Here is a 22143-nt window from a genome sequence, read left to right on the forward strand (position 1 = left end):
AGGTGTGCTTAATAATGAATCAGCAGATCAAATAAAAATGAAATTGCTCCTCCCTAGCTCCTCTGCTCCAGCTATGGTTTTGAGTAAGAGAAAGCAAATAAAAATCGGAAGCAGATCACCTACCCTGGCTCGGGCATCAACCAGGGCCCCGTTTCTCAGGAGACAGCGAACTACTTCCACCTGCCCAGCACGTGCCGCCATATGCAATGCAGTTTCTCCACGCTGCAAAAAACGCAAAAACATTTCAGTGTCCTAAACCTCCAAAAAGAAACATGATCTCCAACAGCAGAAATTCCACCCACATCACCTCGTGCACAGACCTGCCTTTCCGCCAGCCAAGAACCTGCCTTCAGACCCAGCAACACACAGTTCAGAAGAAGAGCATAAGTGTCGCCGGGCCTGGGTCCACTTTGGTTTGTAAACTGGGTGATCCCTGACAAAGATAATCTCACTACAGAGGGTCAGAATTTAAAATCCCATCTTATAGAAAATTCTGCTGTATAGAAGTACAGAATGGTTAGAATTGGAAGGGACCTTAAAGACCAACCAGTTCCAATCCCCCTGCCATGGGCAGGGACACCTCCCACTAGACCAGGTTGCTCAAAGCCCCATCCAATCTGGGGGGATGGGGATGGAGCATCCACAACTTCTCTGGGTAACCTGGGCCAGTGTCTCATCATCCTCACAGTAAAGAATTTCTTCCTAATATCTAATCTAAATCTCCTCTCTTTCAGTTTAAACCTGTTCCTCCTCATCCTATTGCTACACTTCCTCATAAAGAGTCCCTTTTCCAGCTTTTCTGTAGCCCCTTAAGGGACTGGGAGGTGCTATAAGGTCTCCACAGAGCTTTCTCTTCTCCAGGCTGAACACCATCAACTCTCTCAGACGGTACAGACTCCCCTGGTCATATACATTCCTCAGCTTTCTACATAACAGTCCATCAGCCTGCGTGCTGCACAGGAGATAAGAGTATATTTGCGCCTGTCTCCCTCAAGGGATTGCGAGGCACACGAGCCTCAAGATGGAAGGGGGTATTTTTCCAGATGGTCCCTTCCCGCACACTGTGTGGAGCTGGCAACATTAATAGGCCTTGCAATGGCTCTGCACAACTGAGCCAGCACATGAAATGTGTAAAATCTGTGCTCAGCAGCGTGGCTTGGTCGGCAGGCTATGGCATGAATCTTGTTTTGAGCCTTTTGTAGCCCACAGAATTTGAAGGAGAAAATGAAATTTTGGAACACTGACTGAAATGATGTGGAATTTCAGATCAGGATAAAGAAGTACAGATGATATATTCAAATAATTTACTTTTTGTGTAGGTTTACAAAAGAGCACTGAAAGGGAGTATTCCTTGACAACGGTGTTTCTAGCTTAATTTTACACTGTCCAACATTCTTTTAGTGCACTGTCCTAACGTGGACTAAAACAGTCCTGTGCAGCTCATCGGTATCTGGTACATTAGGTACTGGGACAGTTCTGGGCCTGTCACCAGGACAGAGTAGAGGGGCAGGATAACCTCTCTCCACCTGCTGGCCATGCTCTTCTTGATGCACCCCAGGATGCCATTTGCCTTCTTGGCCACAAGGGCACATTGCTGGCTCATGGTCATCCTGAGCCAGGACGACCTTGTCATTTTAAAATTAACAGTGTATTGCCAGCTGTGGTTAGTGAGTAGGCAACAAACAAAATCCTACTAGATGTCCATCTATATAATCTTTATTACCTGAAGAATGAGCTGTTTAAAATGTGAGTAAGGTTTACATTTCACATACTCTAAAGATCAAATTTCCATAAAGAACCTTTTGTACTTGAATTAGCAAAGCAATTTAGCTTTTGGAAACAGTTAGTAATTCAACAGGGAACTTCAGCTTACCAAGTAAAAGCCAAGACACCTGTGTAGCATAAATTGTAAAGTGTTAAACTTTGCACACAAATGTCCAGTAATACAATACTTTTAATTGCTTCCACAAGATTTTCTTTTTGGCTTTCATATTATCAATAAAGTTTTCATATAAAGATTGCATCTATAAAAAAGTATGAAAGCAGGAAGAGATTGTATCAAGAAAGGTCTGTTCTAATGATTCAAGCAAACAAGTCAGCACCCTTAACATTTTTACTGGATTCCATATAGGATTTTCCTGACTGAGAAAAACTGATGAGTCCAGTGTACCCAGATTACTAAATTTTTGTTGTTGTTTTGTTGTTGGGAACACTTATCTATAACATTTTGTAAGGGCAAAAAGCTGCTTTCAAAGTGCAGGTGGTCATAAGCTGAATATTTGTTTAAACTGAGAAATTCAAACAGTAAGATATCCATGAAATACAGCTCAGAAAACTATCATGTTCTTTTTATTCTTCTTCTTCTTCTTGGTAACTAGGCTATTGGTATACAAACACTGATTTCTATGGTAAGTCAGGTTCTGCATTTTGTGTTACCTCCCAAAGGTCACATTTTCTAGTTTTAAGCATGGTCTGTTGAAAGGCACCAGTTCCTAGAATTTCCTGTATAAGAGGAAAGTCTCGAGTTTAAAGTTTTTACTTTTTGTTTAATTCTTAGGGTTTAAGCAATTTATACCCATTCACTGATAGAAATGACACAATTTCATGGCATACAGTGAAGCTATGCAAGCAGAAATTAGAGTCATTTGGACTTAAATTTCAGCCTTCAGAACGGAAACACAGTCTTCCCTGTGACTTGGCTTACAATCAGGTTTGGATGTATTTGGTGAGCTTTGTCTGTTTCTAAGGGAAACTCTATCTACTCAAGCATTGCTGAAGAATACATGAACCCACAGATGGCTTATAATCATGGAATCTGAGAATCATCTAAGTTGGAAAGGAACCTTTAAGATCATCGAGCCCAACCATTAACTGCCAAAACCACCACTAAACCATGTTGCTAAGCATCACATCTACCCATCTTTTAAATACCTCCAGGGATGGTGATTCCACCTCTTCCCTGGACAGCCTGTTCCAATGTTTGATAACCCTTCGGGGGAATGAAATTTTTCCCTATATCCAATCTAAACCTCCCCTGGTGCAATAATGCATATACAATCACCACTTCCCCCTCTGGATTAATTTGTCCTAAAGTGCAATAAAGTCATAAAGTATCATTAAAATGTGACCTTTGGTTGGGGTACATGGTAGGCCAGACCCTTTTTGGAGGAGGTATCGCACACAGGATTCTAGTCAAAGCCATACTCACAATGTTAGTGACATCGGGAGAGGCTCCGTTCTGCAGCAGAAGGAGGACTATGTTCAAGTGGCCCATAAATGCAGCCACGTGTATTGGTGTGAGGCCCGACTGCGAAACAAAGCAAGAGCAGTTTTACTCCTCTGCACGGGCGTAGGGAAGGGGCTTCTTCGTTTAAATAAAAGATAAGTGAAAATGAGGCATGATAGGAGAGAGAACGAAGGAAGCAAAAGGGGAGAGAGAGAAGGAATGTTTCTTCAGGACATGAAACATTTTTCTACCTCTGTTATAGCCTGGATTGAAGCCCCATATTTCACCAGGAGTTCCATGACTTTGATGCGATTTTTCTTGCAGGCAATGTGCAGTGGAGTAAAACCATTCTGTGCAAAAGACAGTCATGTTAGTTAAAAAACATGCAGCTACACTTTCCACACACGCTCCATGCTGGCACAGTGGGAGCAGAAGTGTTAGAGTACCAGAAGCAATTGTTCTTTAAGCACAACAGGTTACGAATTACAGACGTCTCCCAGTAGTCTGAGGCAGAACAAAGCAGGGCTGCTGCTTTTTTCTCAGGCTATGGGGAGAAACCCAACTTCCACCTCCAAAAACCAAATGCAGACACGCCCGTCCTGCCTTTAACATGTATGTGTCTGTACATGTATGTATGTGGTTCCAAAGGCTGCACACATGTGTATGTAAGGATGACTTAAAGTGGTTCCCAAGATTGCCTAGCACAAGGAAAATATAAGAAATGGTAGCGATCGCTTTTAAATCAGGTAGTGTCTTTTGAAATGTATAAAGCATATTCTACACCACTCCAGGAAAAGAACAGAGTACTTCTTCCGGATTTCACCTTATTTTATTTGTCTTTTTAGAATATCTTGTAATCTAAGCATCTATGTGCACTTATTTTTATATTTATGCATCAACCTGCAGTATAACGTATTCATGTTTGTGTGTGCACTCATTCTGTGAGGTATCTTAATTAAATCACTAGTTCAGCCCTGGTTTCACAATACAAAGCGTTCACTCTTGGAAGTATTTGTGGCCACCTTCCTTTATTCCTGCCCTGCTGAGTCCTAAAGCATTGTAAGCAAGATCTCAGCCCTCATGTGGATTAAAATTAAACAGGGCAGGGACAAGAATGAAAGGGAGCTGGGGAAGGGAACATCTCAAATCAGGATTGCAACCTAGTATTTTGTATTATGAGACAATAGTTTTAGTGCTGTGCTTACCATCAGCACATATTCATTTCCTCAGAAATGCTTATTCAGTAAGAATGAGGCCCAAATCAAAGCATGACTTCATACTCTATACTGTAATACATGCTTTGATTTCAAGCTTTTTTAATGTACTATTATAGTTAATGCAGGTTAAGTGTGCGCCTAAAGCTAAGCAAACACATTATTCACTGTTTCTGAACATTTTAGTGAAAAGCACAGGTAACATTTTTAGATAACGTTGAAAAATTGCTGTATTTTCTAATGAAAAGGATCAGTGTTGCTAAATGACCAACTAGTAGAAAACAGAACTTATCAGTGACATCTTAGCTCATGGAAAGAGGCACGTGACATGTTATTCTACAGACAGCTTCCGTTAAGAGAAATGTTAATTACTAGTTGATTTGAAGGTACTTTAAAGCATATATAGAAACTGAAAAAGCTAAGAACTCATATAGTGCTTGTATTTCCAATTAATTTTGCAAATACTAAAAATTATTTTTTTAAAATCTAGCTGAAAATTAATTATTTGTAAAATTTATTCCATCACAGGACTCTGCTAAATATTATTACTACTCTTAGCCTTCTCCTGTTTCTAAAGAAGGAATCAAAACCATTAGATACTTTACTTGCCACACAACATCTCTCAATATATTCCATAGGGAGCTTTACTGCTTCAGAAGTGTCCGTCTTTTCACTTAATTTTGCTGCCTGAGTTGATTTAATTTTGCTACTTCTATTTAAGCGAGGAACAGTTTGATGGGGGAGAGGAGAAGGCAGAAAGGACGTATCACTAACAGAAATTATGTGCTTCATTTAATATATTAAATACTATAAACAAGCCAGAGGCAACAAGTCCCTGACGAGAGAGAAAACAAGAGAGAGGGGAAAAAAAAAAGCCCAGTCTGGAGGGAGGAGAGCAGAGAGGCCTGAGGGTTTTCTCCTTTCATTTCAGATGTTTCTCTGGGAGGAACAGAAGATGTATTTCTGGTCATGGAAGGAAAAAGTTGTGGGGGCTAGCATACAATGTGTATGTGTGGGTAGCTGGGGAAAGTACAGCTAAAGATAACCAGAAGACTGACAAGAAAAAACAGAAAGCATGAAAACAGCACCAAAAATATCAACGAAGTTAACATGATACCGAGAAAGACAAAAGAAAAGCATAAGAAGAGGAAGCAAAAGGGGTTATGGGATTTACAGGAATAGAGGGGCCAAATAAAATGAGAGGGCAGAAGAAAATTTTGTCAATAAAAAGTCAGTTGCAAGAGAGGAAGAGAAGTAAAGGACAGGGGCAGCCTTCACAGAAAAACACAACAGGGTCATACTGAAGGCAGGAAGATGGGAAAGACAACAGAGTGGCCTGCGGTGCAATTTCTGTGGACGCCTTGAGTACAGCAGGCAATGGCAGACTTCTTGCCATGCAGAAGTATCTCAAGTGTTCACAGTCTCTTTCTTTCCCCCACAGAGTGCAATATGTTGGTATTTTACCTTCCATCCAGCTAACAGTTCATGGGGATGCTTCCTATTAGAGAAAATTGGAATCTTGTCTGACGTTTGGACAGATAAAAGACTCTTGAAAGTTGTACATGTTTCTGAAGCCAAATGTGATGCTTTTCTCTCAGTCAGGGAATAAGGGACTGATGAGTGAGTGAAAGGAATCATACCTGTTTTCCTGTAAGCATCAGAAGAACTTTTTTTTTTGAAAAGGAAGAAAAATGGCACCTAATAGGGGGGAATGTCATAATTTGATAAATGCAGTAATATTAATTTTTTAATATATTTTCTCCATGCCAAGTAGCTTACTGATTCAGCTGAAAGCTTAGAAATTATATGTGTATCATATTACATTGTATGGAAAACTGAACTACTAATTCAGTAAAATAGCAATGCACACGTTAGCATCAGCTAGAAACGGCTCTGATTTTAGGAGCTCTGTAGAGCTTCCAGACCTGATAGTACAGCCACGTGCCATGGGACATGGTCCATGACTAGGCCTAATGATACGAGATACAATATTGGTAACCAGCAGGTGCGACAACCCCTGTTGTTACTGCAACTGTTTAAGGCTGTTGGAGTTTGCTGACAGAGTTTTCACTTAGCTTTACTGGTAAGAGCTACTCATCTGCCCTGGCTAGCTTTGTTACGTGATACAGGTGGGACAGGTTTACCAGGGCACGAGCATTGGGATTTGCTCTCTTGTCCAGAAGGAGTTTGGTAACACGATAGTGTCCGCAGTGCGCGGCCACATGGAGTGCGGTCAGGTAATCCAGCGTGACATCATCCACGGGAGCTTTGTGCTGCAGTAGGTGTTTGACACATTCCACGTGGTCACCCTGGGCCGCCATGTGAAGTGGAGAGAGTCCATTCTGTGGCAAAAGAAAACATACAGAAACTTGTAGTAACTCTCCGCTTAGGTCATGGCACTTAATAGAAGGACGCCGTCAGGAGTCATACATACAATGACATCATGCAGGGTACCCCCGTCACTCAAAGAGAGCTGCATCTCAGCTATGGACTGGAAGAAAAACTGAAAAAAGCTATAGCCAACCCCTCTCCTTCCAGCAAATGCAGGCAAATTTAGAGGAACTTCATAACCAAAATCAGAATTTAAACAAAGCAAAAGAATCTAAGGGTCTTACCTCATGATTTAATAAAACCTATCTTGACCTTAAAAGCTTTGGGGATACTCATAACACTAAGACTTGGGTTATATGTTAATTAGAGGAAAAGCACATGCTTACCCATCATCATATTTATTAAGGAACCTATTTTTTAAGTGTTCAATGAAAAAAAAATTATATTGGCAAATCCAACCCCGAGCTTCTGAGTAATGATGCTTTCAACGACCACCATGGTTGGACTTTTTGTTCAGGCCATAACACTTTAAGGGCATTTGAAGGAGGAGTTTTATAGCCCAGTCAGGCTTTAATAGATTTTTGTAAATATTGAAGGCCATGGTAGACAAGAAGAAAGAGATTTGTTTCTATTAATATGTATAACAAGTTGTTTTCAGGAAAAAATAGTTTTAATATTTACATATTTGTCCACCTCCAGTTTGGAACCACCTATTTCAGCTGGAAGTTAGAAGATGAAATTGTCTTTAAATCTAATTTCATTTTACATGTGATAAGGTACTTAAAAAGCACTGTGTGTTTAAAGACAGACTATAACATAGACTTGAACAGGTAACTGATTTGGTGTGCCCAAACTGACTGCTTATTTGTCACGTGGAAGGAGGGAATTATTCACTGGACAGTCCAGTAGGGATGTCCAGATGCTGCCAAAGCAATGCTGATATTTGTCTTGATTGGCAATATCTGACTTCGAAGCGTGACATCTGGGAGTCCTGCCTGAAGTGTGAACAATATATGTGGGCAGGGTCTGTTCTTCTGTGCTTTTCTACCTCTTAGTGAAGTGAGGATATTGACATGAGGTTCACCTAACCACCTTCTCCCACCAAAGGAATAAGTGAAACAATAAGGAATCTTTTCCCTGCAATTCCCATCTCCCTGTGTGGCCCTCCTGCATCAACTGATGACCTGGACTACCTGGTGCTATCAAGGCTGCACAGCTTCAGCACATCCTTATTTGATGTAGTTGATATGCTCAGAACGCAGTGGTAAAACCTTCTGAAGACTAGCAAGAGAAAATCTTGAGTCTCCAATAAGGATAACTATGGGTCAGAATACACTAATTGCCCTTGTTTTGAGCCATGTTTGAGGGAGTGGGGCCCAGTAAACAGCCCAAAGGTCTGAAACAGGTATTTAAATTGTCCCTCCTGCTCTTCCAGAGGACCTCAAGCATATCATTGCAATACTCTACTCCACTATTTTCCAAACTAATGATACCAGCTACCTTTGTCAGGCACTCTGAAATTTGATGATGTAAAGTGCTGCTCAATGGGGTTTGCTATTATACTACAAGTATCTTTCTCATTAGTTTGACCAAAGGGACACCATTTGTGGGAAATACATCAATTTTAGATGTGGGCTTTTCAGAAATCAGTAAGAACACACTGAAGTAATTTTCCAAGTCTGAAACAGTCTATGAAAACAATTAGGAGAAGCTGCAAGTCACAGGTCCTGGTTAACTTATATGAAGGATCAGAAAATACTACCAGGAATCATCTCTCAGGAGAGACTAACCCAGCTTTCCCATCTCTGTGTCCTACGGTTTTAGAAAGCAACAAAAGTGAAGTGCTTGCAGTAGCACTTTGTATCATGTGTTTAGTCTGATATTAGAGAGAGGGGCAAAGCAGCATATACTGTTTCTATATATTTGAAAGGATAGTCCCTAATTATGTAAGAAAACCTTATTTTGGATCATTCTACTCATTAATAACATTTCCTTTGGGAGAACAGCAATGTTCCTGTCTTCTTCCTTGTCCTTTCAGTGACACTGAGTAGCACTTTGTATCATGTGTTTAGTCTGATATTAGAGAGAGGGGCAAAGCAGCATATACTGTTTCTATATATTTGAAAGGATAGTCCCTAATTATGTAAGAAAACCTTATTTTGGATCATTCTACTCATTAATAACATTAATAACATTTCCTTTGTCTTCTTCCTTGTCCTTTCAGTGACACTGAAAATTCCGTGGAAAGTTATATAGAACTGTTAACATATTCTAGTCACACACCTTGGTCCGTGCAAGCAGCGGGGCACCTCGTTCCAGGAGCAGCTCCACAACTTGGTCATGTCCGCTTCTTGCAGCACAGTGGAGTGGGGTGAGTCCATCCTTAAAAGTAAAAGGAAGGAAAACAAATGAGCTGACGGTCCTGGCACGCTGAGGAACACCCTTCCAGGAATGCAGTCCCACAAGCGTGTGATAAAGCTCCTTTTTTTGACCCCTAACTGAAGGTGGCTCCACAACATGAAGTTTCATCCCCATTCTTCCTTGCACCAGTAAAAGGCACTCTAAGGTTACCATTTCAGAGAGGAAGCCCATTGTGTGTTGAAATCTCTTATCAAAGAGGATCGTGTGACCATGCATTGCCTCCTCCCCTCCTTCTCCTCTGCTTTGAGATTGTATTGCCTCTCCCTGGATAATCTGTGCTGGGCCAAGGGTGCTCCATTAATCAACCCTTGTTCTCTGCATTGCTTTTGATGCAGGGACGAAACATGAAAGGTTCATACTAGAAAATTTTCTCAAGAATTTATTTGGGTTCCTTTAAACAGGCAGCAGGAGAAAGGAGATTTTAAAACGGAGAAAAAGAGAAAGAGAAACAAACAGAACAAAACCTTGTATTTCTGAGACTGAGTAGTGAACAAAGAGCTGACAATTCTTTGCCAAAACTGTTGTGAGTCCACCAACTCTGCAACATTTTTTCTGTTGCAGAACACCACCCTATACCAAAATAATTGCTCAGGCTACTCAATAATGATCACAGCACTCGTAGCAAAAGATGTGTCAATGAAACACTTAGATAAGAGAATGCATTCTAGGTAATTTTGCTGCAGTTTGAACTTTATGCAGAAAAATACAGTAAATAGGAGGCAAGAAAAATGGTTGCAAAAGAATATTAGTGCTGAATGACAGAAAAAAAGAAAATGCATAAGCTATAGAAACTCAAGTTTTTATCTCATTAGACCTCGATATTGTTCCAGCATGCACTTGGAGAATTCATCAATACTCATTCAACACAGACAGGTTTATAAAGGTGAAATGGGAACAGTTTTTAATCACAAGAAAAGCCTTCTCCCTTTCAGACACGCTGCTCATCTTAGATGAGGTAGATGCTATTATTATCAGGTGCTTTCTGATGAATCCACTAACAACATAACTAAAAGATGAACACATTGGTTTGAGACAGATTTACTACTTAGAGGTTAAAAGAGTAGCAAAAATGCAAAAATGTGGCGTTAAATACGATTTAGTGACCCTGCTCCATACACAGATACGCTGTTTGCCTTGCTAGAATTCGTAGGAAGTCTACATCACTATATTTTTACTTCTGCTACTAGCACTTTTAAATTAAAAGCAGCTCTAGACCGCACAGTGCCATTGTATTGCAACATCATTTTTTATCTATGCAAACAAAGCCCTGTAATACTCTACAAAAGGTAGTTCCAAGTAATAGATCCTCCCTCATCCTCAGTTTGGGAAGCCCAGAGCATCCTTCTGAGTTAGCACGGCAACAAAGCTCTGCTGCAGTGAGGAACTGAGATCTGCAGGGAGGAATTTTTTCTCCCTTACTTATCTGCTGTTTCCACAGATATTTCAGAAATGTGCAGGGTTTAGGTGTGCCTTGATGCTCACTATCTCAGAGGCAGAGGCATCACTAAATCTGACGGAAGTTTTGCAATGAAATTCATCAGATGCAAGATCAAACCTGCAAACAGAATTTAAGGCTGTTCAGCACCTGGCAGATTGGGTCAATGCAAGGAATTGGGGGTAACCAGCTTATGCGGCTGGGATTTTCTCTGCATTGAGACTTCACATTCCCCTAAATCAAGTCTTTATATGTGCAACAGAGGCATATTTCCATCTTGCTGCCAGAGGAATTCATACACCTAATTCCCACTAGCATTACTAAGGTGAGAATATATACCAAACGTATTTCTAGGGAAGGTATTTATTAGGTATTTCTTTTCTGTTTCTGGCCTTTTGTGCTCTACCTTTTTAATCAACATGGGAGGTTCACTTTCCCTATCTGCATAGTGACTTTGATGTTATTCTATTTAATAGAACAGCAAAAGAAAGGTACAATTGTGTGAACCCTTGAAAAAAAAGGACAAATCCCCCGAGGGAGAATAAAGGAAGAAAAATACAAGCTAATACAAACACATCAACTCCACAAGATAGTCTAGCTAAAACAAAAATAAGAACTAAGTTGTTAAAAAGCGTGATTTCTCCTCTGTTCTTGTCTATAATTCCCTCAGAAAGCAGAGATAATAATTTGCTACCGTTCCTATTCTATCCTGTCATAGCTTTTATAAATTCACCAGCGTTTACTATCTGTGTACTTCCCTGTAGGTGAATGATGCAATATGCTTTGCAGCTTTCCCATCTAACCCTCTTCTCTTCCCTCTTTCTGCCCTGGGGAACACAGCATCTATATTTTAAAATTACTGTATATTTAATACCTTAATATGCTTCAAAGATGAGGGAAATTGCAAAGAGAGAGCTGTTATAGTAGAAGAATTAGTACACAATAGAATGAGGAGAAACTGACATTAGCCAACATCAAGACACACGGCTGTACCAAAGTAGTCCTCTTTTGCACCATTATCTATTTGCAATGAACATCATTTGCTCTGAAATCTATTGCAGGAGTTTGCCTATGTACTTTTTTTAATCACTCCACTGCTAATTGGTACACCGTGTAAAGTGAAGAAGACATGCTGACTAAGATATCAAACACACCATTTGACAGGACATACAACACTGGCTTGAAGAGACACAGACTTTGAAGCACAGATAAGGGATATCCCATAAACACAGAGGCCACCATGCCAGGAGACAAGAAATTCAGCAATTTTATATTTGAAGAAGTCCAATATTTATCTCCTCACCCCAAATAGTACATAACGGAGAGTTAAATGCTTTCATCTTCCAAGTGACATCCTGCACCTGGTGTTCTGTTGTCCCCATATGTGGCAGTCTCCTAGCTCAGGCTCTGCGATGTAACAGCTGGGGTGCTGTTAGAAAGGACACTACAATCCTCTCTGTGTGCATGGAAGCCATAAAATTCCATCACTTCTAATTTCCTCTTAAATGGCTCTCAAAATTGAAGGTAAACTTTTGCCTTTTTATCTTGAAAAATCAATCACTGGTCATTTTTTAACCTGCAACATTAATTCTGATTTCTGTGCATGACTCCTAACTGCAGGAAGATAAATTATTGGTCATTTCACAGCGATTAAAATGCTTTTCTTTTCACTTACCAGAGAGATTGAGACAATAAGGGGCTGTGCTTATGAGAGATTCTTAATAGGAAATTATATGGGAATCATCTTAATAGAAGGACAGTTGCACACATTCAGTGCTCATTTGAACGAAGACTAATGATAGCACATGAACATCAAAGGCCAAATTAGCAAAGAATTCTTCCAAATTGCAGCTGCATATTCTCATTTTTACAAGGGTGAAATAAAATTTTAGCCTTCTCCATGTTAAACATGTAAAATTGCCTAAATTTTCTCACCAAATAAAGACCATTTTGTTTGTTCATTTTTCATTGCTACTAAACCTCACTTCTTTAAAAATGAACATGGCAAGTTTCCATCTTGCTCTAAGCTCTCAGAGTTTTGGCATAATTAAACACACTCTAAAGTATTCCTCCAGGTTTGCCATTCAAATCATAAATTCTAAAAATACAACAAAAAACATACCATAGATTTGCTTGAATAATAAGATATTAACTTAAATAATTTGAAATAATAGTCACTACCTCTACAGCTTGTTTAGATAATCTGTACAACGTCCCTTCCTGCTCGCTTGTAAACATCACATGAATCCACTAAATTTTTCACAGCAAATATCTGCATTGTGATTAGATATTTATAATCTGACATTGCTTTAGGAATGGCGAAAACTGCCAATGAATTATTAGTGCTCTGTGCATGTGTGAAGACTAGGAGAAAATGTCACAGCAGCATTACTGCAGGAAAAAACCACTGTCAAGGTAGCACAGGGCCAAGAGAGGTTTTGGATCCTGGAACAATGGCTTTACGATAGGAAACGCACTACCAGGTGGAAATAGCAGAGCACCATGCCTATTTTGTCAGGATGCCAACATACAAAAGGAGACATAATTATAAAAAAATCTCACTAGGTTCTCAGAATGAGTGTTAAAGGGTGCTGAAGCACATTCACCAAAAAAAAAACAAACCCCATGCAATCCAAACAAACAAACAAACAAACAAACAAATCAGAGTTCCACCCACCCCCCATTCCCTTTTCTTTTCCCATTGTATCACACATCTCTGTGCCTGATCTTCCACTTCTTTCAGCTCCAGCTGAGCTTCCTTTCTTTTCTGTGGCCCTTCTCCAACACAAACGGCACACCAGACTTTCTCCCCACCATTACCACGTCTACTCCACACTTCAGCCCCAGCTGCCACGCTCCAGGCACACAACATGTTTTCTTTCCCACACAATAAACTTTCCACTCCAAGACTAGATGCTCTATTTCATTCCAGGGTTTTTGTTGGTTTTTTTGTTTTTTTTTTCAACTGTAAATATTCTGGACAAGAGTCTGCAAGTCTAAAGAACAAGTCTAAAGAAAAGACCCAGAGCAAGAAAAATTTAATTTCAATGTTGGCAAGATTCAAGAGAAAGAACACAAAATGTGTCACAACTTCAGCATCTGAGAGAGGTGAACATATTGCTCCCCCTTCTAAGGGTGTTTGCATAGTCCCACAAAAATCAAAATACCAGGAAGGTGACAAAGGCCTGTGAATAACACTGCATTTTAAAAGTAAAAAAGCATACAAAACCTAAAAAAGCCTCACATTCTTGTTCTTTTTTTTCCTATGCAATTTATAGAGAGATATGGTAAAAACAGAGATATGAGGAAAATTGCAGTCATAAAGATGCTCCTAAAACCCTTTAATAGTCATTAACATTTGAAGATCCCTCATATCCTTACTGTTATTATTCCATTATCCCATAATATAATTTTAATAGAGATATATATATGTTGGCCATGCTGAAATTGCTCTGCTTTCAAATGCTTAAAATAATTCTCCCTGTAGTAATCCTTACTATCATTCAGAAAAGCCTGTACATGCTTTCCTTCTCTCAAAATTGGTAATTGCCCCGTTACTCTTGACCACACAACATCAATTTAATCATAAAATTAACTTTCCACCATCTTTTAGAGAAAAAATTTTTGCACAGTGATTCCTAGCCACAGTCTGCACAATTGCTTCTGAAACCCAACTCCACTTGTCTCCTATTGTAAGCGGTACAGGTAAGAAGTTTAGCTAAATTTTAAAATTTTAAACAAGCATACACCACTGAAGCTCTTAATTCAGGTAAATTTGTAGAGAATATAGGTTGGATTAAGATTTAAAATATGAAATATTTTAGCATAAGGAATTTTACCCATTAATCACTCAGCAAACAAACTCCATATAAGGCTTGTATGTAAACAGAAGGAGCATAGGAGTAGAAATAATGGATAGTACTAATAAAAGTGTCCTATTGATATCACTGGGAATGGAGTTTACATTTTTGCTTTAGATAAAACATAAAAGAGAAATGTAATTCCACATTTTAAAACCTTCTTTAATAATTAGTTCGGGAAAATGGTAACACTTCCCCCAAAAAGTCATTAAAATATTATTTTAAAATATATAAGCGTAGCAAGCAGATTTACTAGCAATTCTAGATCTTTATACTCTAGTGAGAAATGCCACAAAATTTCAGCAAATACATTATGAAATGTATATAAAATAAAAATATGCAATTCCTGCAGTAAGTAGGGCTTTCCTCTGGCATGCAACATTAACTATGGAACAGCAGGACACATGCATAATTTACTCCCTTTGAAGAATGAACATTTTAATTTATTTTTTAGACAATACAGGGGCTCCTAATGAATCATTCCAATGGAACATTTTCAGACATAAAAGGTTTTCACAGATTAACTCTGCAAAATTAAAGTACTGAGGCTCATCTAAAATCTGTTTAAATAAGTTTTTGCATCTTAATTTATGCGTCATCAGATGTCATGTAATAAAGCAAGTTAAAAATAAACTGAATGAAAGCAATGAGTACTTTTTTTAACCAAAGAACTTAATTTGATGTGGCATGGAGACCAAGAATAAAAGCCCAAGCTATCCAGCAGTGAAATATCCTACTACATTTAATTCCACTGTTTTTCAGGGCATCTGACCTACTGGAAGAACGCAGGTGTTCCTCAGGAGAAACGGAAAGGCAAATATGGACAGGCAAGCATGTTAGTAGGCGGAGGAGGCAGAGGTCCACCCCCTGAAGTACAAAACCCACGTATGCACGGCATGCAACACACAACCTACCTCTTCCAGACCCTATATGCTCACAGCCAGAGCAAAGCACAAAAGGCATGTGGACAAAGCCAAGGGAAAAAGAAGAAGACACCGAGACGATATAAACTGCTGGCATGAAGGTGAGATCACGCCACGGAGACAGGGACAGCAAAACCAAGGCTCTGGAATCTCCCCCATTGGGAAGCACGGGCAGCCGAGCACTGCCGTGTGCCTTTGAGCAGGGAGCAGGCAGAAGATGAAAGCGAGAGGAAGCTGCTGAGCCTGGGCAAAGTGCTTTCGGATACCTTTTCAGGTTTTCACTGGTATCTTTGTGCTGACAGTTTTTGAGCAGCTGACAAAGGGCATGAAGCCCAGACAATGAGAAGACTCTAAAATTAGCACTTTCCACCTACGCTGGACAAAGTCCTGTTCTTTCAGTTTCACTCCCAACTGTATCTTTGCAGGTGAGCAGGGAAGGGAATACACCTTGGCCTCTTAAAATCCAAGACGTCCTTTAAGTCATCTGTGCCAACTTGTCTAAAACAAGCATCTAAATACTGAATAGGACACTGGTGAATTCAATAGTGTTGTTCCACAGGCCAAACGGATCATTTCTGTATGACTACTGGGCTTATGAGTATGTGGAATATCCTGACTCCAGGTTTTGATTACTATTTCATGTCTCTTTACTATGTGATTTTAGGCACTTATTGTGGAAGCCTTGACCAGGGATGATTTACTGCACACCTTAATGAGAGGCAGCATTTTCCATCATCAGTAGTTTAAAAAAAGAGAAAAAGAAAAAAAAAAAAAAAAAGAGCGAGAGATTCATTTAATAAATAGTGAGAAAACATAATCACATATAAAGTTACTCAATAATCACAATTGTTTTCCTAGCTTGTGAAGCAACAAATGGTTGATGTAATTCATATCAAAGTAACTACAGATGTTGAATCAACCACAAAGGTAGCTGACTGCAATACCTTTCCACCTTACTAAACAAAAACTCTTATGTCCAGCTCTAAACTCTGTTCTAAAACACCCTCTGTTACTTGGAGACATGGTTTTTCAGATCAGTGCTTAAAAAACAGCAGCTTTCAAGAATGAGTGCTCTGCAGTTCAGTTCACATAAATAACCACATTGTCCTAGGTGACTCCAAAATCCCTTTTGAAATAATGAACTCTGTGTATATAAATTGATGGGGGGGTTTTTTGACCTGAATGACAGCAAAATCACCCATAAATACAGGGCAGAGTATTCGTGTGGCTCTCCAACAGGACAGCTGGGAGGAGGAAGCCTGGGTCTGTTCAGCCTGGAGAAGAGCAGGCAGAGAGGGGAACTCATCAATGCTTATAAATATCTAAAGGGTGGGTGTCAAGTGGTGTCAAGACTCTTTTCAGTGGTGCCCAGTGACAGGAAAAGGGCCAACAGGCACAAATTGGAACACAGGAAATTCTATCTGAACATGTGGAAAAACTTCTTTACCTTGAAGCTGCCGAAGCACTGGAACACCTCCCCACCAAGGAGGTGGTGTAATCTCCATCTCTACAGACACTTAAAACTCGCCCAGATGTCATTCTGTCCAACCTGCTCTAGGTGAACCTGCTCTGACAGGGCGGTTGGACTAGATGATCCTCAGAGGTCCCTTCCAACCCCAACCATTCCAGGATTCTGTGAAAGGCTTAGCTAGATCCAGACTCTCCACCTCCCATCGCTGTGCAGCATGCGTGCTTTTGTGCTATGTGAAGTTGGACCTACTAACAGGCTTTTTTCCTCAAAAACATCAGTTTCATCAGCTTTTTCGTGTATGATGTAGGTAGATTATACAAGAGCCTAAAGGAAGTAGTATTTCTACCTCCTACTATCACCATTACCTGCCATTCTTTAGTTCGATACCATAGAAAGTCTCATTTTAAGAACAGAGAACAAGACACAAGTACAGAAGCTGAATTCGTAAGCTATGGAATATTGGTGTTCCCAGTTTCTGGCTTAAATTAATAAAAAAAAAGACAAAAAAAACCAAACAAAAACCAAAAAGCAAGCAAGCAAAAAATCCCAATCCATTCCCAAGAAGGGACAACATCATATTCAGGGAATAGAAAGACTCACCCTGGTTTTGGCATCGATCTGCCCTCCGCGATCCAACAAGAGCTTCACCATGTTTGTGTTCCCCCTTTTGGAAGCCACATGCAGTGGAGTGATTCCATTCTACACCATGAAAAGAACAAACAATGAGCATGATGGATTTGAAGGTGTGTAATGGTGGTGAATTTGTGTTCGGATCACAAAAAATGAGACCATCACATCGTAGAGAATAAACAAAAAATGTGCTTGAGCATCAGAGCTAGGCACACACCATATAAGCCAGAGTTAGTAATTACTTTCTAAGCAAGAATCTTTATTCATTATTGGGGTTTTTTTTTAATAAACGAAGAAGCACATCTGCCAAAGCAGCAAACATCGCAGTCCCAGAGTCAGACAAATAAACAAACATATATCAGAGTCCCAATGAGTCAATATTCACAAAACACTGATGCATTTAAATCACTGCAACACAGACAGAGTACACAAATGCGTGACTCCTACACAAAGGAACCTCCTGAGTGTAAAGTCAATAGCGTCAAGGAGTAGGACCTGTTAAGGCTGAAAGTTCTTGCAAACACTTTGGGTGAGGGAAAGAGGTAACATGAGCAGCTATTCCAGATTGGCAACAGGAGGAAGGCAGTCTGAAAGGCAGAACCCTAAAATAATTCGAAGTGTGGCTGGCAAAATTAAACAGAAAACTTGTGATCCACTAGCTAGGCTGAGGTACAGATCACCAGAGGTTTTCACGGCACCAGACACTGCACTTCGACCTTAGAAATGTACAACAGCAAAGAGGTTATATTATGTAGCTCTGCAGGTGTTTACCACAAAAGAGTAGTCATGATTAATTAGTACTTTTATTGTTGCATTTATAGAATGGCACTAAGACTTTACTCTTTCAAAATAAGTTTATATGTGAAAATATGAAATTAAAGTAGTACAGTAAATACTGAATGTTAAAAAAGCCAATAAATCCTACATGTATTTCTGGAATATGTTTAACTGACAGAAAAGCTGAAGTGAGTTGACACATTATGACAATATCAGCTTTCTGGAGCTAGTCAAAGGAGCCTGCTTCCTTCGCTGGGACTTTTGGTGGCTACTTCACTCCCAAGGACTCTGATGCATTGCACTGAGGCAACCTTTAAGAATTACCGCAAAAAAAAGGCAGCTTTGAACACAATGGAACTTCAGCGTTACCTTGCTCCTTGCTTACTCTTGCCTAAGAATTATACAAAGAAAGACTCCCGGTTTTGTAGGCCATTACAACTAGGAAGAGAAAGAAATTGCTCCATACCCTTGCTGTGAAATCGACTGCAGCTCCTCGGTTTAGCAGAAGTGTTGCCACATTGACATTTCCATAGTGCGCGGCTATGTGCAAAGGTGTAAAGCCACTCTACAAAGGGAAACAGTCCTTATTATAGAAATCAAATTACACGAGATAATCAGCTTAACTACAACTTGATTTTAGAAGCTGCTGGCAAACAAATGTATTGTGTCAATATTCTTCAGTTCCCCTATAATATAGCACAGCCTTTCAGGCAGAGAGCACAGTTTTCATATGAGAGGTTATCAAAAGTGTTATTCTTTCATTGTCCCATTCAGTTTTCTGAATCAGTGGCCAATAAGAAGAGTAGCTTTCATCACAGGAAATATTAATATATTAGCCATTCCCAAAGAAAATAAAGGAAGTTTCCTTATTAAGATTCAGAAGCAACATGGGTCTTTTGGGCTGCATCTGTGTACTGGGTTTGGATAAATGACCACAAAAGTTGTTGGACTCTTAGTTTGCTGTTCTTAGAATTAGAAATACTCACAACATATACACATTCTTTTTTTTCTTTCTTTCTTTTTTTTTTCTCTTAGAATTAGAAATACTTACAACATATACACATTCTTTTTTTTCTTTTTTTTTTTTTTTTTTTTTTAAAAAGCAGTAGTTATCCAATGCATAAGAATTTGGTGTACATGAGAAACTACTTACTAGCCCAGTGTAAGAATCATAATTATTTATACTTATATGCAATTTGGATCTCAAAGGATCTGAAGAAACTTTCCCATCTATACATCAGAAAAAACACAATTTGCTTATTGCCTCTTGAATACTAGAAGGTGAAACCTGCTCCAGCTACGAGATATAGAATTGCTTGACAACAACATAAAAAAGATTAATTTTTCAGAAACTAGGACACAGAGCAAGCTTTTAGTCTCATAAGTAATTCAAGTAGAAAGGACCTTGCTTTTGAGGTTTCCCCAAAGAGCTTTACACTGATTTGATCAGATCCTAGAGTTAGCTATGGAAAGAGAGAAATACTTTTGGCTTCCAGACTATGCTGTATTTTCAAGTAGGTTTAATTTCTTTCAGTGTACAAATCATCATTTTAAACTCCTCGTGAAACAAAGAAATGTAGGCAGATGTTGCACTCTGAAATCAACTTTATTCCCAAAAGACACAGCAATCAGCCCACTATTTAACCCTAATTCCATTTACTTCCTTGCCAGGCCACGGCTGATCCTGGTCAAAGTACAGTCAAACACTCATTAAACTCATGGCCTTCTTGCTGTGATGAATTCCCAGGGAAATGTCTACTGAGGATATCAGGCACACGAATACAATGCTGCATGAAGCTATAGATTGAATGCATATTGCACTAACAACTACCTTCTCACAGACGTGTGATCCTGGTGACAGAGGCAAGGTACTGCCAGGGAACAGCCAGTGAAGGAGAGGTAACCCCCTCCACATCGACTGCAGTGAGGAACAAGCCCACAGGCAGAAGCTGGGGAACAGCTGTCACCATTTCAATTCCCATCCCTGGCTGCCTCATGGCAACACCCCCAGTGCGAATCACTTTCAAAATTCATTCCCTCTTCTAACAGAGAAACTCCATTACTTAAGAGCAGGCATTCAAATAATGACCGACTTCTTGGAAATAATTATTTTTCCTAAATGTGACAATAATCTTTAGGGGACAAATCACAGTTCTAACCAGTCAGACCCATGATTTTTAGTGGAACTGCTTGGAGAGTTGGTATTTCCAGAATTCGTATGAGAAATGTAATATTATCTGCTGTAGGTAAATTCTGATTATGTGTTATCCCTTAAGGATTTCTGAAAACTTTACTGAAAAGATTGTAATAAAAACAATGGTAAAAAAAAAGCGGATGTTCTGAACAAGTCTTTACATTGGAGAATTTGATTATATTTGCTATTGTAAAAGAAGGAAAATGAATTTTATCATTATTCTGGCTGAGCCAGACACCTTAATTTAGTTATGCCAAGTGAGTGCATTTTCATAATTAATGAAATTGAGATAAAAAAGCATCTTTATCCTCTTAGCTCCATTACTTGCTTCAGACTTCTTTGAACTGATGTGAATTCTCAAAAGTTTACTTCAATAGTGACACAAATAAAAAAAAAAAATTAAGACAAAGGATGAATAAAAATAGGTTTGCAGAGTCACAAATTTCTATATATTAAAAAAAGAGTCCTAACTTCACTTTTAGTGCTAAATAATAAAGAAGTATTGTCATAGAGCAGAGAAAATAATTATAAGTAACAGAAAGAGTAATTAAAAATTTTTGATCTCGGTACCTCAGTCGTCCTATTCACCATCATCTGATGCAGCATGGTTTGGGAAAAAGAGGAAAAATATTAAAGATTGGCTGAAAAACGAAGAACTATGTTGCTTTTTGAAATGAGTTACGCTGTTAATTATGGGAAAAGCCATTCAAGCATGCATTAACTTTAAATACAACCTATGTTCCCATGGGCAATAAACCAGTATCCTATTTAAAAGGAAAGCAGTGATTCTGCCTCCAGGCCAGTCTCTTCTGGTTTACAAATAATGGGAGAAAGCTGGTTACCAAAGAAACGGGACATACAACTAAAAAGCAAAAAAAAATGCGTAGCTTGCAATTACCGTGTAGCTAAACGCTGCAGAAGTTGATATATTAGTGGTGATACTGGTTGAGCAACTCATCTTTCCCCACAGAAGAAATTACCTTTACCGTTCAGATGAAGGAAGCAACGTTTGTTGCCCATTGGCACTCGGCCGCGTGACTACCCTGTTACCTCTACAGCAGCAGTGTGTTACCTTGGACTGCACGTCGGCATTATGGTCGTTCTGCAGTAAAAGTGCCGCTGATTTGGTGTCGTCTTTTCGAGCGGCGATGTGCAGAGCCGGTAATCTCACTTTCCCCTTGGTGTCATTTTCCAGGAGGATGGCCACCGCCTGGTTGTGTCCTTGTTGCAGTGCAACAGCTAGAGGAGTGAAACCGTCCTGGTAGGAAGGAAAACAAGATCATAGAGTGGTTTGGGTTGGAAGCAACTTCAAAGAGCATCCAGTTCCAACCCCCCTGCCACGGGCAGGGACACCTCCCGCTACACCAGGTTGCTCAAAGCCTCATCCAAACTGGCCTTCAACACCTCACAATATTTTAACCCAGATACAACTCCAAACATGTCAGAAACACACTTCTTCCAATTCAAAGTCCAGTACAAGCAAAGGATCATCTTACAGTGTCTCTCTTAATTACTTATTTTAAAATAGGCCACAAAGCATATTTTTAGCAATATTTTGTTCAGGATTAGTGAGAAATGAACAAAGCAGATGTGAAAAATATACAGAGAACCCGCTTCTAAATATCTCATGTCTCTGCAAAAAGAAAGCATACCTTTGGATG

At 39.4% G+C, this 22143-nt stretch overlaps 1 protein-coding gene across 3 annotated transcripts in view; it reads right to left on the minus strand.

Annotated features, from left to right (window-relative positions):
* Positions 1 to 22143, minus strand: part of ANK2 (ankyrin 2, neuronal) — a 239084-nt gene that overhangs the window by 94776 nt on the left and 122165 nt on the right. For 2 of the 3 annotated variants that reach the window (XM_014960906.1, XM_014960908.1), the window contains exons 6-14: positions 21555 to 21740; positions 21053 to 21076; positions 18755 to 18853; positions 17482 to 17580; positions 9055 to 9153; positions 6585 to 6782; positions 3478 to 3576; positions 3209 to 3307; positions 124 to 222 (exon numbers count right to left, since the gene is read on the minus strand). In XM_014960906.1, the coding sequence (XP_014816392.1) occupies positions 124 to 222; positions 3209 to 3307; positions 3478 to 3576; positions 6585 to 6782; positions 9055 to 9153; positions 17482 to 17580; positions 18755 to 18853; positions 21053 to 21076; positions 21555 to 21740 (1002 nt within the window). The remainder of the gene's footprint in view (positions 1 to 123; positions 223 to 3208; positions 3308 to 3477; positions 3577 to 6584; positions 6783 to 9054; positions 9154 to 17481; positions 17581 to 18754; positions 18854 to 21052; positions 21077 to 21554; positions 21741 to 22143) is intronic. The other variant, XM_014960907.1, reaches the window with a different exon arrangement.

This window comes from Calidris pugnax, unplaced genomic scaffold (genome assembly GCF_001431845.1).
Source record: "Calidris pugnax isolate Ruff unplaced genomic scaffold, ASM143184v1 scaffold573, whole genome shotgun sequence".
In the NCBI taxonomy this organism is placed as follows: Eukaryota; Metazoa; Chordata; class Aves; order Charadriiformes; family Scolopacidae; genus Calidris; species Calidris pugnax.